This window comes from Theobroma cacao, chromosome 4 (genome assembly GCF_000208745.1).
Source record: "Theobroma cacao cultivar B97-61/B2 chromosome 4, Criollo_cocoa_genome_V2, whole genome shotgun sequence".
Classification (NCBI taxonomy): domain Eukaryota; kingdom Viridiplantae; phylum Streptophyta; class Magnoliopsida; order Malvales; family Malvaceae; genus Theobroma; species Theobroma cacao.
The window spans coordinates 30,048,905-30,066,820 of NC_030853.1; the positions used below are offsets into that span (position 1 = coordinate 30,048,905).

Sequence of the window (17,916 nt, forward strand, 5' to 3'; positions counted from 1 at the left end):
TGAGCTCAAATCTGTGTGTCAAGTCCATCATGCACTACGGCTCGAAGCCCAAACAAGGTGCGATGAGGCCGTACAAGTTTCGTCCACTTTTTTATTCTCAGACATGTCAACGAAATGAGATTAAGCCCAATGGGCTTTAAAATATCGTCCGAGTCATTGACTTTGACTAATGTTTAAGAGATTGGAAAAGAGCAGTTGCTTTCCTTATGTTTTTAACCCTTCACTCTCAGTCTCTCACTCTCACTAAAGGTAAAATTTTACCTTTGCTTTCGCTCTCTTCTATCCCCTCGTTGCTTTTCTGTTCTCCCTCCAAAACTTTCTAAATACCCCTTCCCCCCCCAAAAGAAAAGAAACCCCTCAATCTCTCTCCTTTCTGCTCTAGGGTTTTGTGTTTTGCTTTAGGGGATGGGGAGGTATCGGAGCCGAAGTAGAAGCTACAGTCCACGTCGCCGTAGCAGGACTCCGACACGTGGCAGGAAGAAGTACGAGGATGACCCTCGCGACCGTCACCGCTCTCACCGAGACCGCCGATCCCCTGCTCCCTCCGGCTTGCTCATTCGCAATCTCCCTCTCGACGCTAGGTTTTTAACTCTCTCTCTCTCCATTTATTCATAAACACTGATTTTAAGTCTTTAACTGTAATTTTGTTTAGTTTTTTTTATTCGATTGAATAGAGGATAGGAAATTTGAATTTAGTTAAATTTTTGAAGAATTTTTTATTAAAATTTGTGTCATAGGAAGTTTCTCTTCTTGGAAAGAGAGACTTAAAAGTTTGATTTCATTGTGCTCTGCAGGCCAGAAGATCTTAGGGTTCCGTTTGAGCGGTACGGTCCAGTGAAGGACGTGTATCTGCCGAAAAATTATTACACCGGGTATGCTATTGCTCGGTTTTATATTCTTATTCATTTGTTTTTTTTCTCTGGATATTTTAGATTTTGATTTGTATGTTGATACTTGTATTGCTTTGAACTGAAAATAAGAACATAATAATATTCTTAGAGAAATTGTTTTTCTACCCGTTTGTTGGCCTGCTGATATTTTGTTTTTCGTAACAATAAAGGTGTCCAACTTCTATTGTGGTTTGTTATGATTTGAAATTGTAGGGAGCCAAGGGGCTTTGGTTTTGTGAAGTTTCGATATGGTGAAGATGCAGCTGAAGCAAAACAACGAATGAATCATCAAGTTATTGGTGGACGTGAGATAAGGATTGTTTTTGCTGAGGAGAATAGAAAAACTCCTCAAGAAATGCGCTTGAGTACCCGCACAAGGTGCCACAACTAGTTTCTCTCTTATGTAATCTCATGGTTATTTTCTGCCACCTGAGTGTTAAAATAAAATGCTGACGTGATCAAGCATTGTTTACTCTTTCATTTCATTTGAAGTGGTCGACATGGAGGAAGCAGGAGAACACCACCAAGGTCCCCAAGACGCAGATATCGCTGTCAGTTTAAATTTTTTACTTATGCGTTTCTCTTATCTTTTTTTTAATAGACCTCATTAATAGGATATGGTTGTGAAGATAATTCTCTGTTTTAATACAAGCTTAATTATTGTTGTTTTTGTTCACAGCTTACTCTCGCTCGCCTTCACCTGCTAGGCGTGATTCAAGGTTTGAATTTTATTTGTTTGAGGCATTTTATGCTTCCTTTTTAATGTATAAGTAGTGGCTCTTCTTGTTGGCATTGAGTTATTCTATAACTCCACTGTTCAACATTTATAGTGTGGTAAAGATTATTGACTATGGATTCTATTATCCTTTCTTTTGATTATAGAGGAATATATGGAAATTATAACCCATGAAGCTGAGAGCAATTGGAATGTTATGATGTGTCTGGCCATATAATTTTGGCAGTACTCTAACTCATAAGTTGTTTATTAATGTTGACATGATGGTAATCAAGTCTGATAACAAATATTGTCTTGCCTCATTTCATGCAAGTGTCCAAAAGTTACTACTTTCTGTGGGTTTCCCCATGTGGCATAGTTAGGAAGATGAATAAAAGTTGTAGCTATGGATAATTTCTTTATCTTTTTTTTAATTTCTTACTCTTATTCACTTAATGCTAGCATTATGATGATGTTATATCACCAGTGAAATAGAAAAATTTGTTTACCTTCTCATCTCTTTCAATTGAATTTGTTAATGGTGATAATGAAGCTATGCATTACAATGGTGAGAGCTAAATTTTTGGAAGCTGCCAAACTTAAGTTATAGTTTCCGTTTGTTTTTCCTTTGTGTTTGTTTAAGTTTTAATATTCAATGATTGTTGTCGCTTAGACATAATGCTAAGTCCTCCAGTAGATTAAAATAATATATACTGTGGTGGCCTTGTTTATGCAGATAGTAAAGTGAAAAGGGAGATTTTAAAGTCTTCTGGATTAATAAAGATAAAGAGATCATAAAGTGATGGACAACTTGATTTTCTATCAAAGCTTCTCCATAAGTATTTTCCATAATTCCACCTTCACCAGCTATTGCCTACAAATTGAACGGGGTCTTGTTCTTTGACTTTGGGTTTGTGAGGCTTGCTGCCATTGAATGAACTGACCAGCTAAAATGTTTGTGAGATGATTAAAATCACAGGAGTACCTTATCTTTTTCGTTTGCATATGAGTTGCTAATTAGTTTTTTTCATGAGAAAATTTGTTAAGTTTGATATCTTCTTTTCATATACTATCCAGTTAAGAAAGAATTTAGAGCTTATATTTGGTCAAAGAATCATCCTCAAACAAAGGAAGCCAATCAAAGTATTTACTGGTAGAGATTTGTTGGCATTGTCCAAGAAAAAGATAATTTGAGGTTTTAGAAAGTTGGGGCAAAGAGAGCTATGAAGTTGTCAGATGCTGATCAACCGGTACAACGTTATAGAGCCTAACTCAGTTTTTGGATCCAAGTGTTATATATTTGTTCAGAAACACTGGAAAGGTGCAGGTAAAGGTCAATATTTAAATCCGTTGATTTGTGCGAGGATGCTTGTAGAAAATTGTTGTCATCTTCATGCGTATCATCTATTTTATATTGGAAGAGGTTTGCCTTGTGAAGAGTAAAAATACTCCTTTCTATACATTCTATGTAATATTGTTATATGCACTGAATAGATTTTGTTGCCCTTAATGAAAAATACTCCTTTCTATACATTCTATGTACTGTTGTTATATGCACTGAATAGATTTTGTTGCCCTTATAGTCAATATATGTGTTATTTGTATGGAGTAATAGTTTCTTATGCATTCTGTTTTCACTTGAAACTGGGGACAGGGATCGGGGAGTGAGAGATGATTACCGCTCCCTCAGGCGATCTAGGTCAATTTCACAGGATCGGGGCATGAGAGATGACTATCGCTCTACCAGTCGATCTAGATCTATTTCAAGGGATCATGGGGCAAAAGATGATTATTGCTCTCCCAGGCGATCTAGATCTGTTTCACGGTCTCTTTCTGCACGTTCTCCACATGGTGATAGGGAATACAGAACCAAGCCAAGGTCCCCAAGTCCTAGGGAGAATGGTCGGAGTTCCCATGATGAGAGACGCTATGCGCATGGCCAGTCAAGGAGTCCAAGGCGTGACAGTCTCAGTCCTTCAAGGTCTCGTTCACGATCCTTCAGGTAGGTGCTCTCCAACTTTCTGACAAATTTTTATTGATACTTGCAGTTGGAGTCCTGCACAAGAGCTGAAGTTATAAATTGTGGTGCTTTCTTCTCTGCAGTCCTCGCTAGTGGCTTTTCCAATTATGGTGCCTTCTTGTGGTGATGTGCATGTGGTTGCTGCTGGAAACTGTAATATGTGTTACTTTGGTGTTTATTTTAGGTGAAAGCAATGTTATGAGTTAGTAGGGTAGATTAAGGACGTTTTCAAACTCTAGCAGTTTTAAGTATTCTTAAGAGATATGGCTGCATCTTGTTTTCAAGGATTTTGAGATACAATGTCTGACTGATGTTGCAATCTACCTTCCATCTTTAACGGATTGATCTTTAGTATATGTGTCAAATTGGAGTTGTGATTTCTGATGGAGCTTATTCTATGCTCTTTCCCTGCTTTTGCGGTTTGAGGTGTGAGTGAAATGTGGTTGCTGCCGACCAATGATTATTTGACACCGTTTTTGGTGTTAACCCATTAATGTCTTGCAGAATCCACCAAAAGGACATTCGAATTTACTTAATGCAGTTGAGAATATTGTGTATGATAGGTCTCTTGAAATATTGGAAGTTGCCAAGTAAACCTTTTCTCGTGTCTATGCTCATTGTTGATGTGGGAAGATGCAGTTCTGATTTTATTCAAATACAATGTTATTCCTGGCGGGTTTTCAAGTCATCATGATGCTAAGCTCTCTCTCTCCAAATAAGTTCATAAAAGTCCCATTACCAGTTAAACAAAACGAGCTCTGTTATGTTCAAGAAGTTGACACAAGGCTGATTCTGGGTTACGTTCAGTACTAAGAATTATAATACTGCAGAGCACCGGATTTATGTGGTTCGGTTCCCAAAAACCTACAGGCTTTTAGCAGCCGATAACAAAAGAAAAGATCATGAATGAATCACTCATCATTGATTATGTTCAAAAATGGCAGTGGAGTCATTTTCGCTTGAAAATGAAAAAAAATTTTCCCAAGAACAATCTTCAACCATACAAAAGGGAGACAATGCGTATCGCATGGAAAGCTGGATATAAGTGTACGCAACAACAGTTTTTGCTCATTGCAAACTGGCCTAACTTATTTCAACCATGGAACTACAGGTGTTTGTTTGCCAATCACTTCAAAGGGCATGCTTTCTCAAATGCTTGCTGCTCTTTGCGACATAAATCGAACTCATTCGTGTGGTAATACATGCATCCGACGTAAGTTTCCATTGGGTCTTTGCATCTCTGATAAAGATCTTTTAGCCTGCAAAGTCAAACATTCCATGATTAGGAAAACAATCTATTAAAGCAATGAGGTAATACTCATTGTAACGTGTATTAGGGTAATGCTCAGTTCCCCGGAAATTGTGCTACATTCATGCATATATAATCATTTAGATTTCGATAAACGGTTGTTATGAACTTAAGTTGTCTACATAGAGCATCAATATACAAGCTAACTTAGTAGTCCAGATGATTCACAGGCAAGAAAAACCGACTGTTCAATCTAACCCAGGAATAGGAAGGTACCATGTTCCTACTGATCAGTAAAGAGAAGCAAAGAGGATGTGTGCTTTAATATATAAAAGAAGGCCATTCCAAGAAACTAAGCAATTGGAATGAGGTTAAACTACTACCTTATTTGGTTGGAACGAAATTAAAGTGGCAGATAGAGAAAGAAAAGAGTGAAATATCGAGTTCCCACATTTTACCTTCAAGGGATTCAATATCACTATTGCTACAAAAAGCACTAGAGCAGACTTTACAAAGATAAAAGATTGAAAGGTACCATAACTTAAAGAGGATATTTTGAATCACTTGAGTTCTAATTTGTTTCAGATATGCACTCTAAAAGACTAAAGAAATAGTGACCTAGCATTTTAGAACTCTACATCATGTAATGCTGCCATGATCTAATTATTGTTGCCTTGGAACTTCATAAAGATTCTATATCAAAATGGAAACCGTAGCTTTCTGGTAACTCGCAACTAAGAACCACAAGATAGTCAGTATTTAGGGCATTTTAAGCTACAAAATGCTTCTTCCCATGTAATCGGATACAAAGTAGGTGAACATGGCAAACACCTACTCTGTAAATAGAGAAAGTCGGAAGCCCTATGGTTACATTCAACACAAAGAGAAGGCCACCTAATTACGACTTGATTCGTCTATGTTACACCGATGTAAAACTTCTTCAAATTAACCACAAAACCAAACTAACATACCAAGAGGAAGAAAAATCATCAGTTTGAGGCTTAATCAGAATCTACTTCGCCTAATCATAAGAAAGCACTTCTACTCCTAACAAAACTTAAACTTAGCTTCAATTAACAATTCGAAACCAATGCTAAAGGCTCATTCCCCCACCTCCCTCCCCCCTCCCCCCCCCTTTCGCAGTGATGAGGCCAATCCCATGTTCTTTTTAGCTTCACTTTCACAGTATAAAACCTTTGAAAACCCAATTCCAAAAGTTCTCACATGCTACATTTCCATTAAAAGGATTAAAATCCAATAGTCCTAGTTAATCTTGGCTTCAATCAGACCATTGCAATTTCTTTTTCAATTCCAACATTATCTTATATGAAAAAATTTAGCAAAAAAAGGAAAAAAAAAACAAATAATTTTGAGAAATCGAAGACCGAAAATCAATGCTTACACGCCAAGGGCACAGCGAGTAGCTTGGCGGCCTTTATCGAGACATTTCTCAGGATTTGGATCTTTCTTCTTACACTTGAGGAATTCCACGTTCTCCGACATACATGTAATTTCTATGTGCTTAGCTGCTGACATCAGCACCGACGACGTCGGGATCGGTTCTCCCACCGCATCTACCACGCTCGCCATTTCCACCCCACCCCTGACAAAGATCACTTCTTTCTGCACCAATCCCAAGAAAAACGAAGAATAAAGAAAGATCCCAACTTTTTCTCAAAAAGTTCCAAGTTTTCTACAATTAAAGAAAAAAGAAAGAAAATTTATTGGGAATTAATCGTTTACCTTATCAATTAATTGAGTATTTGCTTAAACTGAGAGAGCAGACTGAGGGAGAGAAATGGGGGTCTAAAGTTCTAGGGCAGTGAAGACACTGAGGAAATGCTAACCGATGCTAACGGTGGAACCAATTGGTAATTCATTTTAGATTGAAGGGTATTTATGTCATTGTATATAGCTTCTGGGATTTTGTATTTCTCGCTCACTTGGCCCCCAAAACCCTCGGCTTTGTTCAATTTCTTTGCCCTTCTTTCTCTTCAGCCAATCTCAAAACAGTGATTTCCGAGACAATTTAACAGTAAGTTCAAATTTTGTTACTTGATCTAGTGCTAAAGCTACTTCCTTGATATCTCTTCTTTGCTTCATCTTTCTGTTCCTTATGATGTCTGTGGTAGAGAAAGTGTTGAGCTTGCTGGAATTTACAGAGATATTTGATCTGATATTAGCGTGGAATTTTCAAGTATTGATTTGAACCAAATAGTTGCCTTTTCATTTTCATTGCATTGTTGCAAAAGATGGGTTTTCTTTTTTCATTAGGAGTGATGGTTCTTTGTAGTACTATATGTTTTAGCTTTGTGTTCTGAATTGTGGCTAGAACCCATTTTTCTTCTGAAGTGGATGAAATGCTTGGCATCTGATAGACTTAAATTGTTGGGCAGAGTGGGGTTTGGCTATTCAGCAATGTCTCTGGCTTTTTAGCTTAGATGTATGCTCTTAAACCTACAGAAATGGTGATTGATTAGCAATTGGGTGATTAGTTTTTACTAGTGTTTGTCTTAGGATTTTTTTTTTTTGGTAGCTTTAGAGAAGGAAATGAGTTGACGGGGTGGAAATGCTGTGAAATTTTTTTTTTTTTACAATTGGGGGAGAGGGGATTCGAACCTTACTCTTTAGGCAGGGATCATGCACAAACCAATGAGCCAAATGCTTGGGTGCGCACTGTGAAATTTAGCTCTTGCTATTTTGTTAATTCCTATATTAATAAGCTAGTTACTATGATTTATTCGTATTTGCAATTTGCAACATTAGAAATTTTCTTCATTTTTATATACTTATAGCCACAAATTAAGGGGCAGAAAGTTATTGTTTCCTTGAACACTTAACACCCTCCCTCCTGCTTTCTGCAAACTTTTTAACTTATACTTCAATAAAAACTAAAAAGATTTGTTTATATAATCAATTAGTCATTCAAGTCGAGCTGAACTCAGCTAAATATTTGTTCCTGGCTCAAATTGACTGGAATTGTTGGACTGGAGGGGCCACCCCGCTCGATTGAGTGCAAACTTTCTGTTCTTTTTGAGTGCTGTAGGGATGTGGATGGTGGAGTGCTTTATGTGTTATTTGTCGACATATTTGATGTTTATTGTATGTATTTGGACCCAGACGGTTGCTTACTTGCTGTGAAGCCCAAATTTATATGCATGTGTGGATCTAAAACTGTAGGTCAATTAAGTTTATATAATAAATACACTTTTATTCATACATATACAGAATGGTAGGATCAAAAATGTTTCTTACTGCTAATTTGTAAAGACATTGTTTTCTTAATAAAAACTTTCTGTTTATGCTGATTTGATTGTGTTTTCCCTTGTACGTTCAGGAATGGGTGACAAGAAGAAAAAGACTTTTATGTTTATCCGGCTTGTCTCGGCTGCTGGGACTGGGTTCTTCTATGTGAAGAGGAAAAGTGCTAAGAAAGTGGCAGAGAAACTTGAGTTTCGCAAGTATGATCCTCGGGTAAATCGCCATGTTCTTTTCACAGAACAAAAAATGAAATAAGGAACCTATTATGTATCAGCTGCTCTGTTTTCCATCAAATTTTAAATCAATGTACAAGTGCTGTTTCTTGTCGACAATATCAAATTATGTCAGCTTGAATAAAGTGCGTCTGTCTTTATTTGTATTTGTTTCTCCATCAATTATGCTCCCTTTTTGTCTCCCTCCCTCCCTCTCTCAAGTCGAGCATGATTTTTTCATTGCCATATGGCCTGTTGGTTTAATCCTCCAGGATATGGCCCAAAGTTTGAATTATTGAGGATCATTATCATGTGTTACATGCTGCATTATTTATGTAGATGACTGGCAATAAAACTACCAATGACTTTATGAACTTGTCAATGACAAGCATTTAATCCTAGAAAAAAAAATATATTTCACAAACTTCACACATTATGGCATAGATCACATGCTTCATGTTTTCCAGTGATGGAACTCTTCAAATTGGGCACTGTCTTCTCATTTCATGTACATGTTTGTGATGGTAGTTGGCACGTGTTTCTCCCTAAATTAAACTTGGTCTCCGTCCTCCGTGATATGCATGGTGGGGTTGGCGTGGGTTCTGAAAATGTAATTGAGGTGTGAGATAAAAAAATGTTGTGTTCCTTTGGCCATTGATAATGGCACAAGCCACAAGGGAAAGAATCGAGCTGTCAAGCAAATTGAAACAAGGAAAAGCCTTGGTCTATTTATCAGAGCTCCTTCTCTTTATCTGTCTATGAATGATAATTATAATGGATTGGCAATTTTTGCAGATTTCATATTCTATGGTATCTGGCCTACCAAAGATGGCTTTTGCCGTCAGTGTGTCCCATTTCCTTGAAAAAACTTTGCACCTTGCACCATCTTAATGGATCACTGCCATTGGCTCTAGAATTCGAGAACTGATTGAAAAAGACAGTGGGTTCTTATCCTCGAGTTAATGGGGTTGCCCATATTGCAATGTTCTCTCTGCCTTTCTGCTGTGTTTTTCTCCATTTCAGCAAGTGGCATCTTCATTTGCCTTTCCAATGTTTTGCCAGAAACATGTTTGGTACAAAGAAAATGGACTTGAATATGAATGTCAAGTCAAGGTGGCCAAAAGCAATCAATCCCTGGAGCAGCCCATGGTTTGGCAAAGGATAATGTTTGTCAATGATCTGACTGGAAATTTGCATTAAGACTTGGAACTGTCAAATAACCTCTGGAAGTCAATGAAAGAATTAAGAAGTTAATCTTGATATTCAGAGAAAGATAGTGCTTTCCATGGTCAGAACTTGTTTCATTTATTCTTTTCAATAATAGCAGAGGAGCATAGGCCAATTTTTGAGCCAATTGTTGGTTTTCATAATAGAAAATTGAAGGATAGCTAGGCTTTAAGTCTGCTTTCTTTTTCTCATTTTTCCCTTTACTTTCATAATTTACACCAACTTGTAAGATATTGTCTATTTTAACCACGATTTATTTAACAAAAACCCCAAATTAAAAATAGTGTGAACTTTTAAATGTTATATCTCATTTTAATATATAGATGTGAGATTTATAACTCTTCGATAAGATCATGACATCCTCTCCTTTTTCATATCAAAGAGGACGTCATAACCTTAAAAACGAATTATGAATCCTACATCCTTTATACTGTTTATTAGAGTGAGATTGGACATATATCCTTATCTTGATTAAAATTATGTTTTTCACCAATCAAAGGAATAACAGAACATTAATGATATTTTAATTTTGACTAGTTATCTTGACGTGGCATGAATATGTATTAGAATGAGATTGTGCATGTATCCTTATCTTGATTAAAATTATTTTTAACCAATCAAAAGAAGAATAGCATGATATTAATGGTGCGTTAATTTTGGCTATCTACCTTTAGGTGGCACCGATGAGTCATTTCAACGTAATTAAAATGATAAAATTTAAGGTGTCATTTAAAAAAAATTATAAAATTCAATTCGTTAAATTTTTTAATAAAAAAAAACTTTACATACATTTCTTGTAATTTTAAATTTTTTCATTTACAATGTTAATTTTTTTAATAAAATTATCAAAATATTCATCAAATATAAAAAAATTGACTAACTTTTGAATAGAAAATATCTTGTTGATTATTTATAAAATAGAAGTTGCAACCTTTTCGAAAATAAAATTTATCTATAAAAAACTAATTGAAAAAAATATACAAAACGTTAGGTGAAAAAAGTTCAAATTATAGAAGTGTAAGCCAATTTTATCGTACTTTGGCCGAGAAGAATCAAAGGCAAGCTTGATACCCACATAACTAGTGGTTTCCTGGTTTGGCAATCTGTCTTTGGCTGCTTGCATTGCAGCATCACCATGATTGTTATTATAAGATGATTAATGATGATATCATCACTAAACATGGCTAAATTTTCCATTATTTCATTTAACTCTCTCTTGGGTTATGAACAGGGCAGGCCCAGGACCCTTAATGGCTACCTAAACTATTTTGTAACCCACGTGAGATATGCATGGAAAGTACAGTTTGAAACAATTAATCTGAAACTTAGTAATGTGTACACGCCATAGTTTACTTGAAAATGATGGTAGGATTCACAAAAATGAAGAATAAAAGAGGTGAAATACGCCTTTCACATCAACCAATGAGACGACAGAAGTATCCAAAGCCTAGGAGACCAGATTGTAGGTGGTAAAGGACAAACCCATCTCTCCATCGAGGAATAGATACAATGGAAAAAGTAGGCGGGCATTGCACAATCTATCTCCCAATCTATCCACTCCTGATTTCCATTGACGTGGCCCAATGAGAGAACGACCTGCCACCTCAATCCTGAAGCATTGCAGCCTAGCCTTGCTGTCCCTGTAATAATAAAACCCCTGTAATGAATTGAAAGCCAAAGACTAAAAAGCTCCGTGTCTTTCTTGGTTTATTTTCTAGTCTTTTAACCGTCACTTTTAGTCCACAGGCGTGTTCGGAAGACTGATTTCTCTTTTATTTTTTTCTTATTTATGTTTGTTAATTTTTAAGAAATTAGGCTTAGTCCAAATTCAAAGTTACTCCTCCACTAGCATCAGCAATAAACACAGTGAAAAGACAGGCCATAGCCATGACCAAATACTTTATAAATCTTCTTCGTTGAGTGGATTTCTTTCACTCTTGCACTCTAAACGGCGGAGACTTTTTCTGGGTTGTTCTCATTTTGAGCTCTAGTGACAGCTTTTTTTAAGAGGCCTGTTAATAGTTCCATTTCTCTCTGTATATTCTTGGCCATGGCTCTCTGTGCATTTTCATTTCCCGCTCATATCAACCGGGCAGCAGCTTCAGATCCTCAAAAGTCTACTTCTTTTGCTTCCCATTTGCTTGGTGGGACAGATCTGCTTTTCCAGCCATTACATAAGCTCAATCAGGTTTGTAATGTCAAAATGGAAGTTCACTTGTCTTTTATGTGAAGAGAAAAACTGGGTTTTGTTCATTTTTGTCAAATTTTTTTAAAACTTGGTTCTTTGTTTTTACTAAATTCGAAGCTGTTTACTTTATTTAAAAGGTTTTTGAGTCTTGTTTACCGGGTTTAGTTTAGTTATCAGAAAGGGAGAGCCCGCCAATATATTCTCTTTTTAAATTTTCTGTTATCCATTCCTTGGTTTGGGTTTTCCCTCTTTGATTTGGAATTCAGTGAATTTTTGGGTTTTCAGTTAGAAGTATACGAAACTTTTGTTGAAAGAAATTGGTGTTTTTGTTTTGATTAGGTGCAGGTCAGGAAAAGGCCAGGTGGGGTTTGTGCATCACTATCAGAGAGAGCAGAATATCACTCCCAGAGACCACCAACACCTCTCTTGGACACTATAAACTATCCAATACACATGAAAAATCTTTCTGTCAAGGTAAAACAGCCAAAACATGTCAAACTATGTTTGAATTATGACACCTTAATCTCTTTCTTCATATGGGAATATGGGGAACTCTCCTAAACTGCATGTTTGAATAATCCTCAACACAGGAACTAAAACAACTAGCAGATGAATTGCGGTCTGACGTAATTTTCAATGTTTCAAAAACTGGGGGTCACTTAGGCTCAAGCCTTGGTGTGGTTGAACTCACTGTGGCTCTTCATTATGTCTTCAATGCCCCTAAAGACAAAATATTATGGGACGTTGGTCATCAGGTTCAATTATCATTTTTCTTAGTGTCTCCTTTCTTATAGCTTACTGTGAAAGACTTAATACTACTCTAATTAACAGAAAAAAGAAAAATCCTTCTGATGAGAGTTCATTTGATTTGCAGTCTTACCCTCACAAAATCTTGACTGGGAGAAGAGATAAGATGTATACTATCAGGCAAACTAATGGATTGGCAGGATTCACAAAACGATCAGAGAGTGAATATGATTGCTTTGGCACCGGTCACAGTTCAACCACAATCTCTGCAGGCTTGGGTATTAACCTCGTCCTTTTCCATTCATTTTGCAGAGTAAGGTTAATAAGTTGTAACACATAACCGATATTGGACTCAAATTTTTCCTAGTCAAAGATAACACATGTGGAAAGTATATACACCAATTCTTTCTAAAATCTGTCCCAAGGTTTTCCTTGTGTTGCATGTAAATCTTTTGAATAATTTCTTCATAACTAAAGTGCTGTGCATATATATTTTTGTTTATCTTTTTTATTCTGGGATGTTTTTCTAAGAAGTGGTTAGATATAGATGCCTTATTCTTCTGCTAGCATGCAATTTTTGCTGTGTTATAACCTTACAGGACAAGAACTTTTGCTTTTTCTCCCCTGTCATTACTTTTGAAGTCAATATGGTGAAGTCCTATTTTTTATTCCATTATGTAAAGCCTTGTTCACTTGGTCTTCGGAGATATAATCGTGCTGATGTTTTGGGTGGACAGGAATGGCTGTGGGCAGGGATCTAAAGGGAGAAAGGAATAATGTAGTTGCTGTTATAGGTGATGGTGCCATGACTGCAGGGCAAGCTTATGAAGCCATGAACAATGCGGGATACCTGGATTCTGATATGATTGTTATTCTTAATGACAATAAACAAGTTTCTCTGCCAACTGCTACGCTAGATGGACCTATACCACCTGTGGGAGCTTTGAGCAGTGCTCTTAGTAGGCTGCAATCAAACAGGCCTCTTCGAGAACTAAGAGAGGTTGCCAAGGTAAAGTAGAAAAGTGTAGAAGTTGAATAAATAAAAATATTTTGCCTGGAAACTAAAAGTAACTGGAACTAAATGTGGACTTGTTGCAGGGAGTTACCAAGCAAATTGGTGGGCCTATGCATGAACTGGCTGCAAAGGTTGATGAGTATGCTCGTGGAATGATCAGTGGTTCCGGGTCAACACTTTTTGAAGAGCTTGGACTATATTATATTGGACCTGTTGATGGTCACAATATAGATGATTTAGTTTCTATTCTCAAAGAGGTTAAGAGTACTAAAACCACAGGTCCGGTTTTGATCCATGTTGTCACTGAGAAAGGCCGAGGTTATCCATATGCAGAGAGAGCTGCTGACAAGTACCATGGTATAAAAAGCCTTTTTAGAAGAGATATCACTTCATATGATTTACTTTAACCAACTTGATTTATGACATTACTTTAAAGAATAAAAAAGAATAAATTGTACTTGGCTTTCTTTTCTCAGGAGTTGTAAAGTTTGATCTGGCAACTGGAAAGCAATTCAAAGGCAGTTCTGCTACCCAGTCATACACTACATATTTTGCAGAGGCTTTGATTGCAGAAGCAGAGGCTGACAAAAATATTGTTGCCATCCATGCTGCAATGGGAGGTGGAACAGGATTAAATCTCTTCCTTCGCCGTTTCCCAGAGAGATGTTTTGATGTTGGGATAGCAGAACAACATGCTGTCACTTTTGCCGCAGGTCTGGCCTGTGAAGGCCTCAAACCATTTTGTGCAATCTACTCATCATTTATGCAAAGGGCTTATGACCAGGCAAGCTACTAAAGCTTTCTACATTATTTCCTATCTTTTACAAATTGTAAAAGATTAATATTCTGTGTACTAATTCAAAATTCTGCATCAAATTCATTAAGAATGTGCTCTATTTGCTGCAACAGGTTGTACATGATGTTGATCTGCAGAAGCTGCCTGTAAGATTTGCAATGGACAGAGCTGGCCTTGTTGGTGCAGATGGTCCCACGCATTGCGGGGCTTTTGATGTCACTTTTATGGCATGCCTCCCCAACATGGTGGTCATGGCTCCCTCTGATGAAGCTGAGCTTTTTCACATGGTAGCCACGGCTGCTGCCATAGATGACCGTCCCAGCTGTTTCCGTTACCCAAGAGGAAATGGGTTGGGAGTTCAGCTGCCACCTAGAAACAAAGGAGTTCCACTTGAGGTGACTTTCGACCCAAGCTTCTACATGTTCCTATTGTGAAAAAGAAGAAGAAAACACTTAAGGAATCATACTAACTACTTAATTTCAAAATGCTTTTAATATTCCTACAGATTGGAAAAGGCAGGGTACTGATTGAAGGGGAAAGAGTGGCACTATTAGGCTATGGATCAGCAGTTCAGAGCTGTTTAGGTGCTGCCTCTTTATTGGCATCACATGGCTTACGGTTGACAGTTGCAGACGCCCGATTTTGTAAACCATTGGATCACACTCTCATCCGCAAGCTGGCAAAATCACATGAGGTTCTCATTACAGTGGAAGAAGGATCAATCGGGGGCTTTGGTTCTCATGTCGCACAGTTCCTTGCCCTTGACGGTCTTCTTGATGGCACAGTAAAGGTACCAATCTAAAATCATGTACTTGAACTTCGTCCATAGCTGTAGTAATTGGAAGTGGTTTAGCCATAGAATCCTTTTTCTTTGCATTGAAACTTCCCATTTAATTTGCAGTGGAGGCCACTTGTTCTTCCTGATCGGTATATAGACCATGGATCACCAGCTGACCAGTTGGCCGAAGCTGGTCTTACACCATCACACATTGCTGCGACAGTATTCAATGTACTCGGACAAAAAAGAGAGGCTCTTGAGATTATGTCCTCAAGAAACTGAAGAACCCCATCAGCTTGAATTTCCCATAATGTACAAAATTTTGTTTTTCCTGTTACATTGATGTAAAAAGAAGAATCACATCCTAGGAATTGTACTACTTTGCCATATAATGTAATATGTAACAGAACAATTTGATTTAAACTTATGAAGTAATATCTGAATTTACAAATCTTGGAAGTCTTGCCACCTTTGGCATAATAGTACATTTATGGCTAAGTAATTGGCTACTGTCCTATCTTCTAGCCCATCATGTTGTCAGCAATTTGTTGGTATTAAATCAAAGGGAGCCATCCTGCGTTTTATGAAAATCTTCCACCGTCAAACATGTTGTTAGATCATTCAGGTTTAGTGGATGGCAACGTCATCAACAGTGATACATGTATGAAAACATTAAGAGTTAAATCTATGCATGCATGACACTTGGCCAAGTTGTAGTTGTCTTCAAAAGCTTGTTAGTGGCATTGAATTTTCAACAGGTAAAGACCTAGATAGCTGCCCTTTTTTAAATCAATAGGTGTGGGGTGGCAGCTTGCAAGTGGAAGGTAGAGCTTCCAACGCACCAATCTCTTTATTAATGGATAAAAAGGTTTGGGGCATGTTTGACCTCACTTCCATTACAAATTTTAATGAACTCCAACAACCAATGGATAGTTAGGCTTCACTGTTTGTAGAAATGCAAAGGTGCTTGTGCAGGAAAGAGCCATGGAAAGTCAGGTTGGCAAAAGGCAAAGAAAACTCTGGTGGGGTTTTCGTTTGTATGCAATTGACACCTCTTCTTCAACGAAGCAATGGGCGGTGCAAAAGATATGACCCTCGTCATAACATTGCGTGTACCAAAACCAAAGGGAAAAGAAGCCAAAAGCAATATCTAAAACATTTACCCCATCACTCTGCTTTCAAATCCAAGTCCAATGTTAGGCAGGGTTCGCCAGTGGGAGATATTTGATTGGCTGTTGTCTCTATGCCATTCCCAAAGAAGAAAAGAAACCACTAGAAGGGAGGAGAAAGTAAGTTCTCGAGACAGGAAATGGTGGTATTAATGGAGAAAAGAGAATTGAAAAATGAGTCAATTGGTTGCTTTTTTAAGCTATTTAAATAACAATTGTAATGTATACCTTTGTCTAAATTTGTTGGTCATTTTCACAAAAATGGATTGATAAAGAAAAAGAGACAGAAAGAGTAATTCTCTATCATATCATCCCTCAAGATATACATAACAAGATGATGTGTTTATTTAAAAATTCAATGAATATGGTCATCACTCATCTATAACTTGAATCTTATCGACTTATCAAATTAGTAAATTTGATATTATTTGTCCCATTTGAGTCCATGTTTTGAAGAACTAATGGATAAAAACCAAAAAAGGTAGACAATCCAAAATAATCAAGTTGTTTTCTTTATTTCATTAATACAATTGGTATCTCTGAACTTATCTTTTGACTTTGTCACAATGTCTAATACAATTTGAGACGCAATGAATTTTCTTTCACAAGATTGAACATGCATTTGGATTCTCATCACTAAACATCATCATCAATGCTTCATTACACCTACTCAACGGTAATGAATTTACAAACGGTTTACAATTCTCGTTACTTGTATCTTTTGAAATCTCTTCTTTTTTCTCTTTAACCATAATTTCTATCTTCTTTCCCGTCTTCTTCTTTAGTTTTTTCAACACTTTCTGCGGATCGATTTTACCCGATATTACAACTTTGTGTTTATTCATATCCGTCGTAAATTTCTCCACACCTGTATATGCAAAAAGAACGAGATAAAAAAAAGAAAAAACATTATCAATCCGATAAATGAAAGTTTATCATGGGAAAATTTACATGAAATTGGAGAAAAGGGTACCTTTCAATTTAGCAATGGCTTTGGCAACAGTTCTTTCACATGCATTGCAATGCATTGAAACTTTAAATTCTGCAACAATTACCTTTCCAATGAACAAGGGAAGAAGAAATCAATCCCACCAGTAGAATTATGGATGTAATGGGGTTGGCGAGATGTTACAGTCTTACCTTTTTTTCATCTTTTTTCTTCTCATTTGCCATTGAAACTGTAAAAACCGAAGGGATCAAAACACAAGCATGTAAAGGAATGTGAAAAGATGGAGGGGAAGGTGTGGTTTTATGGCAGTAAATATTTTGAATTTGTATGATTAAGGTTGCAGTTATATACCAAAGAGGGAATTACCAACAGTTAATTTTAGGGAAGATAAAAAGAATATAACTTTTGCGCTTCCCCAGTGATTACCCAATAATCAAGTTGGACCAAATTTCTAATTCCTTTATTGCCCTTTGCCAAGTAACTGCCCTATCTATGAAATTTGACTGTTAATTATCTTAAATTATTTTTTTATGAAGATCATAAATTCGAGTTAAGGGGATGGAGTCAAGTCAATTTCTTACATTAAATTAAAAATAAAATTCCTCTCTCATAATTTTATTCTGAATTTTGAATTTTAATAGTACAAATAAAAAACCCAACGATAAAAATGACATTAATACAAAAAACTTATTGCATGTTG

At 36.7% G+C, this 17,916-nt stretch overlaps 5 protein-coding genes across 5 annotated transcripts; 3 read left to right on the forward strand and 2 right to left on the reverse strand.

The window, feature by feature from the left end:
• On the forward strand, positions 189-3,981 carry LOC18603405 (serine/arginine-rich SC35-like splicing factor SCL28). Its single transcript, XM_007035365.2, has 7 exons — positions 189-581; positions 795-872; positions 1,104-1,268; positions 1,383-1,441; positions 1,570-1,609; positions 3,260-3,607; positions 3,709-3,981. The coding sequence occupies exons 1-7, from the start codon at positions 406-408 to the stop codon at positions 3,716-3,718; spliced, it is 876 nt and encodes a 291-aa protein (XP_007035427.2). The 5' UTR covers positions 189-405; the 3' UTR covers positions 3,719-3,981.
• LOC18603406 (NADH dehydrogenase [ubiquinone] 1 alpha subcomplex subunit 8-B) lies at positions 4,524-6,908 on the reverse strand. Its single transcript, XM_007035366.2, has 3 exons — positions 6,618-6,908; positions 6,277-6,497; positions 4,524-4,884 (listed from the first exon to the last, which is right to left on the reverse strand). The coding sequence occupies exons 2-3, from the start codon at positions 6,462-6,464 to the stop codon at positions 4,752-4,754; spliced, it is 321 nt and encodes a 106-aa protein (XP_007035428.1). The 5' UTR covers positions 6,465-6,497; positions 6,618-6,908; the 3' UTR covers positions 4,524-4,751.
• On the forward strand, positions 6,900-8,514 carry LOC18603407 (50S ribosomal protein L33). Its single transcript, XM_007035368.2, has 2 exons — positions 6,900-6,909; positions 8,212-8,514. Exon 2 carries the CDS (start codon positions 8,214-8,216, stop codon positions 8,388-8,390), a length of 177 nt encoding a protein of 58 aa, XP_007035430.1. The 5' UTR covers positions 6,900-6,909; positions 8,212-8,213; the 3' UTR covers positions 8,391-8,514.
• On the forward strand, positions 11,255-15,596 carry LOC18603409 (probable 1-deoxy-D-xylulose-5-phosphate synthase, chloroplastic). Its single transcript, XM_018120108.1, has 10 exons — positions 11,255-11,762; positions 12,102-12,236; positions 12,353-12,517; positions 12,637-12,787; positions 13,247-13,518; positions 13,608-13,881; positions 14,001-14,308; positions 14,434-14,715; positions 14,826-15,110; positions 15,222-15,596. The coding sequence occupies exons 1-10, from the start codon at positions 11,625-11,627 to the stop codon at positions 15,378-15,380; spliced, it is 2,169 nt and encodes a 722-aa protein (XP_017975597.1). The 5' UTR covers positions 11,255-11,624; the 3' UTR covers positions 15,381-15,596.
• Positions 16,839-17,501, reverse strand: LOC18603410 (heavy metal-associated isoprenylated plant protein 20). The gene is made up of 3 exons (XM_007035372.2): positions 17,408-17,501; positions 17,241-17,322; positions 16,839-17,135 (listed from the first exon to the last, which is right to left on the reverse strand). Exons 1-3 carry the CDS (start codon positions 17,438-17,440, stop codon positions 16,870-16,872), a joined length of 381 nt encoding a protein of 126 aa, XP_007035434.1. The 5' UTR covers positions 17,441-17,501; the 3' UTR covers positions 16,839-16,869.

Coding starts and splice junctions, on each gene's coding strand:
- LOC18603405 (XM_007035365.2), top strand. CDS start 406: ATGGGGAGGTATCGGAGCCGAAGTAGAAGCTACAGTCCACGTCGCCGT. Junction 873..1,103: donor CCGAAAAATTATTACACCGG/GTATGCTATTGC, acceptor TTGAAATTGTAG/GGAGCCAAGGGGCTTTGGTT. Junction 1,269..1,382: donor CGCTTGAGTACCCGCACAAG/GTGCCACAACTA, acceptor TTTCATTTGAAG/TGGTCGACATGGAGGAAGCA.
- LOC18603406 (XM_007035366.2), bottom strand. CDS start 6,464: ATGGCGAGCGTGGTAGATGCGGTGGGAGAACCGATCCCGACGTCGTCG. Junction 4,885..6,276: donor ACTCGCTGTGCCCTTGGCGT/GTAAGCATTGAT, acceptor TTGACTTTGCAG/GCTAAAAGATCTTTATCAGA.
- LOC18603407 (XM_007035368.2), top strand. CDS start 8,214: ATGGGTGACAAGAAGAAAAAGACTTTTATGTTTATCCGGCTTGTCTCG.
- LOC18603409 (XM_018120108.1), top strand. CDS start 11,625: ATGGCTCTCTGTGCATTTTCATTTCCCGCTCATATCAACCGGGCAGCA. Junction 12,518..12,636: donor TATGGGACGTTGGTCATCAG/GTTCAATTATCA, acceptor TTTGATTTGCAG/TCTTACCCTCACAAAATCTT. Junction 13,882..14,000: donor AGCTGCTGACAAGTACCATG/GTATAAAAAGCC, acceptor TTCTTTTCTCAG/GAGTTGTAAAGTTTGATCTG.
- LOC18603410 (XM_007035372.2), bottom strand. CDS start 17,440: ATGGCAAATGAGAAGAAAAAAGATGAAAAAAAG. Junction 17,323..17,407: donor AGAAAAAAGATGAAAAAAAG/GTAAGACTGTAA, acceptor TTCATTGGAAAG/GTAATTGTTGCAGAATTTAA. Junction 17,136..17,240: donor AGCCATTGCTAAATTGAAAG/GTACCCTTTTCT, acceptor TTGCATATACAG/GTGTGGAGAAATTTACGACG.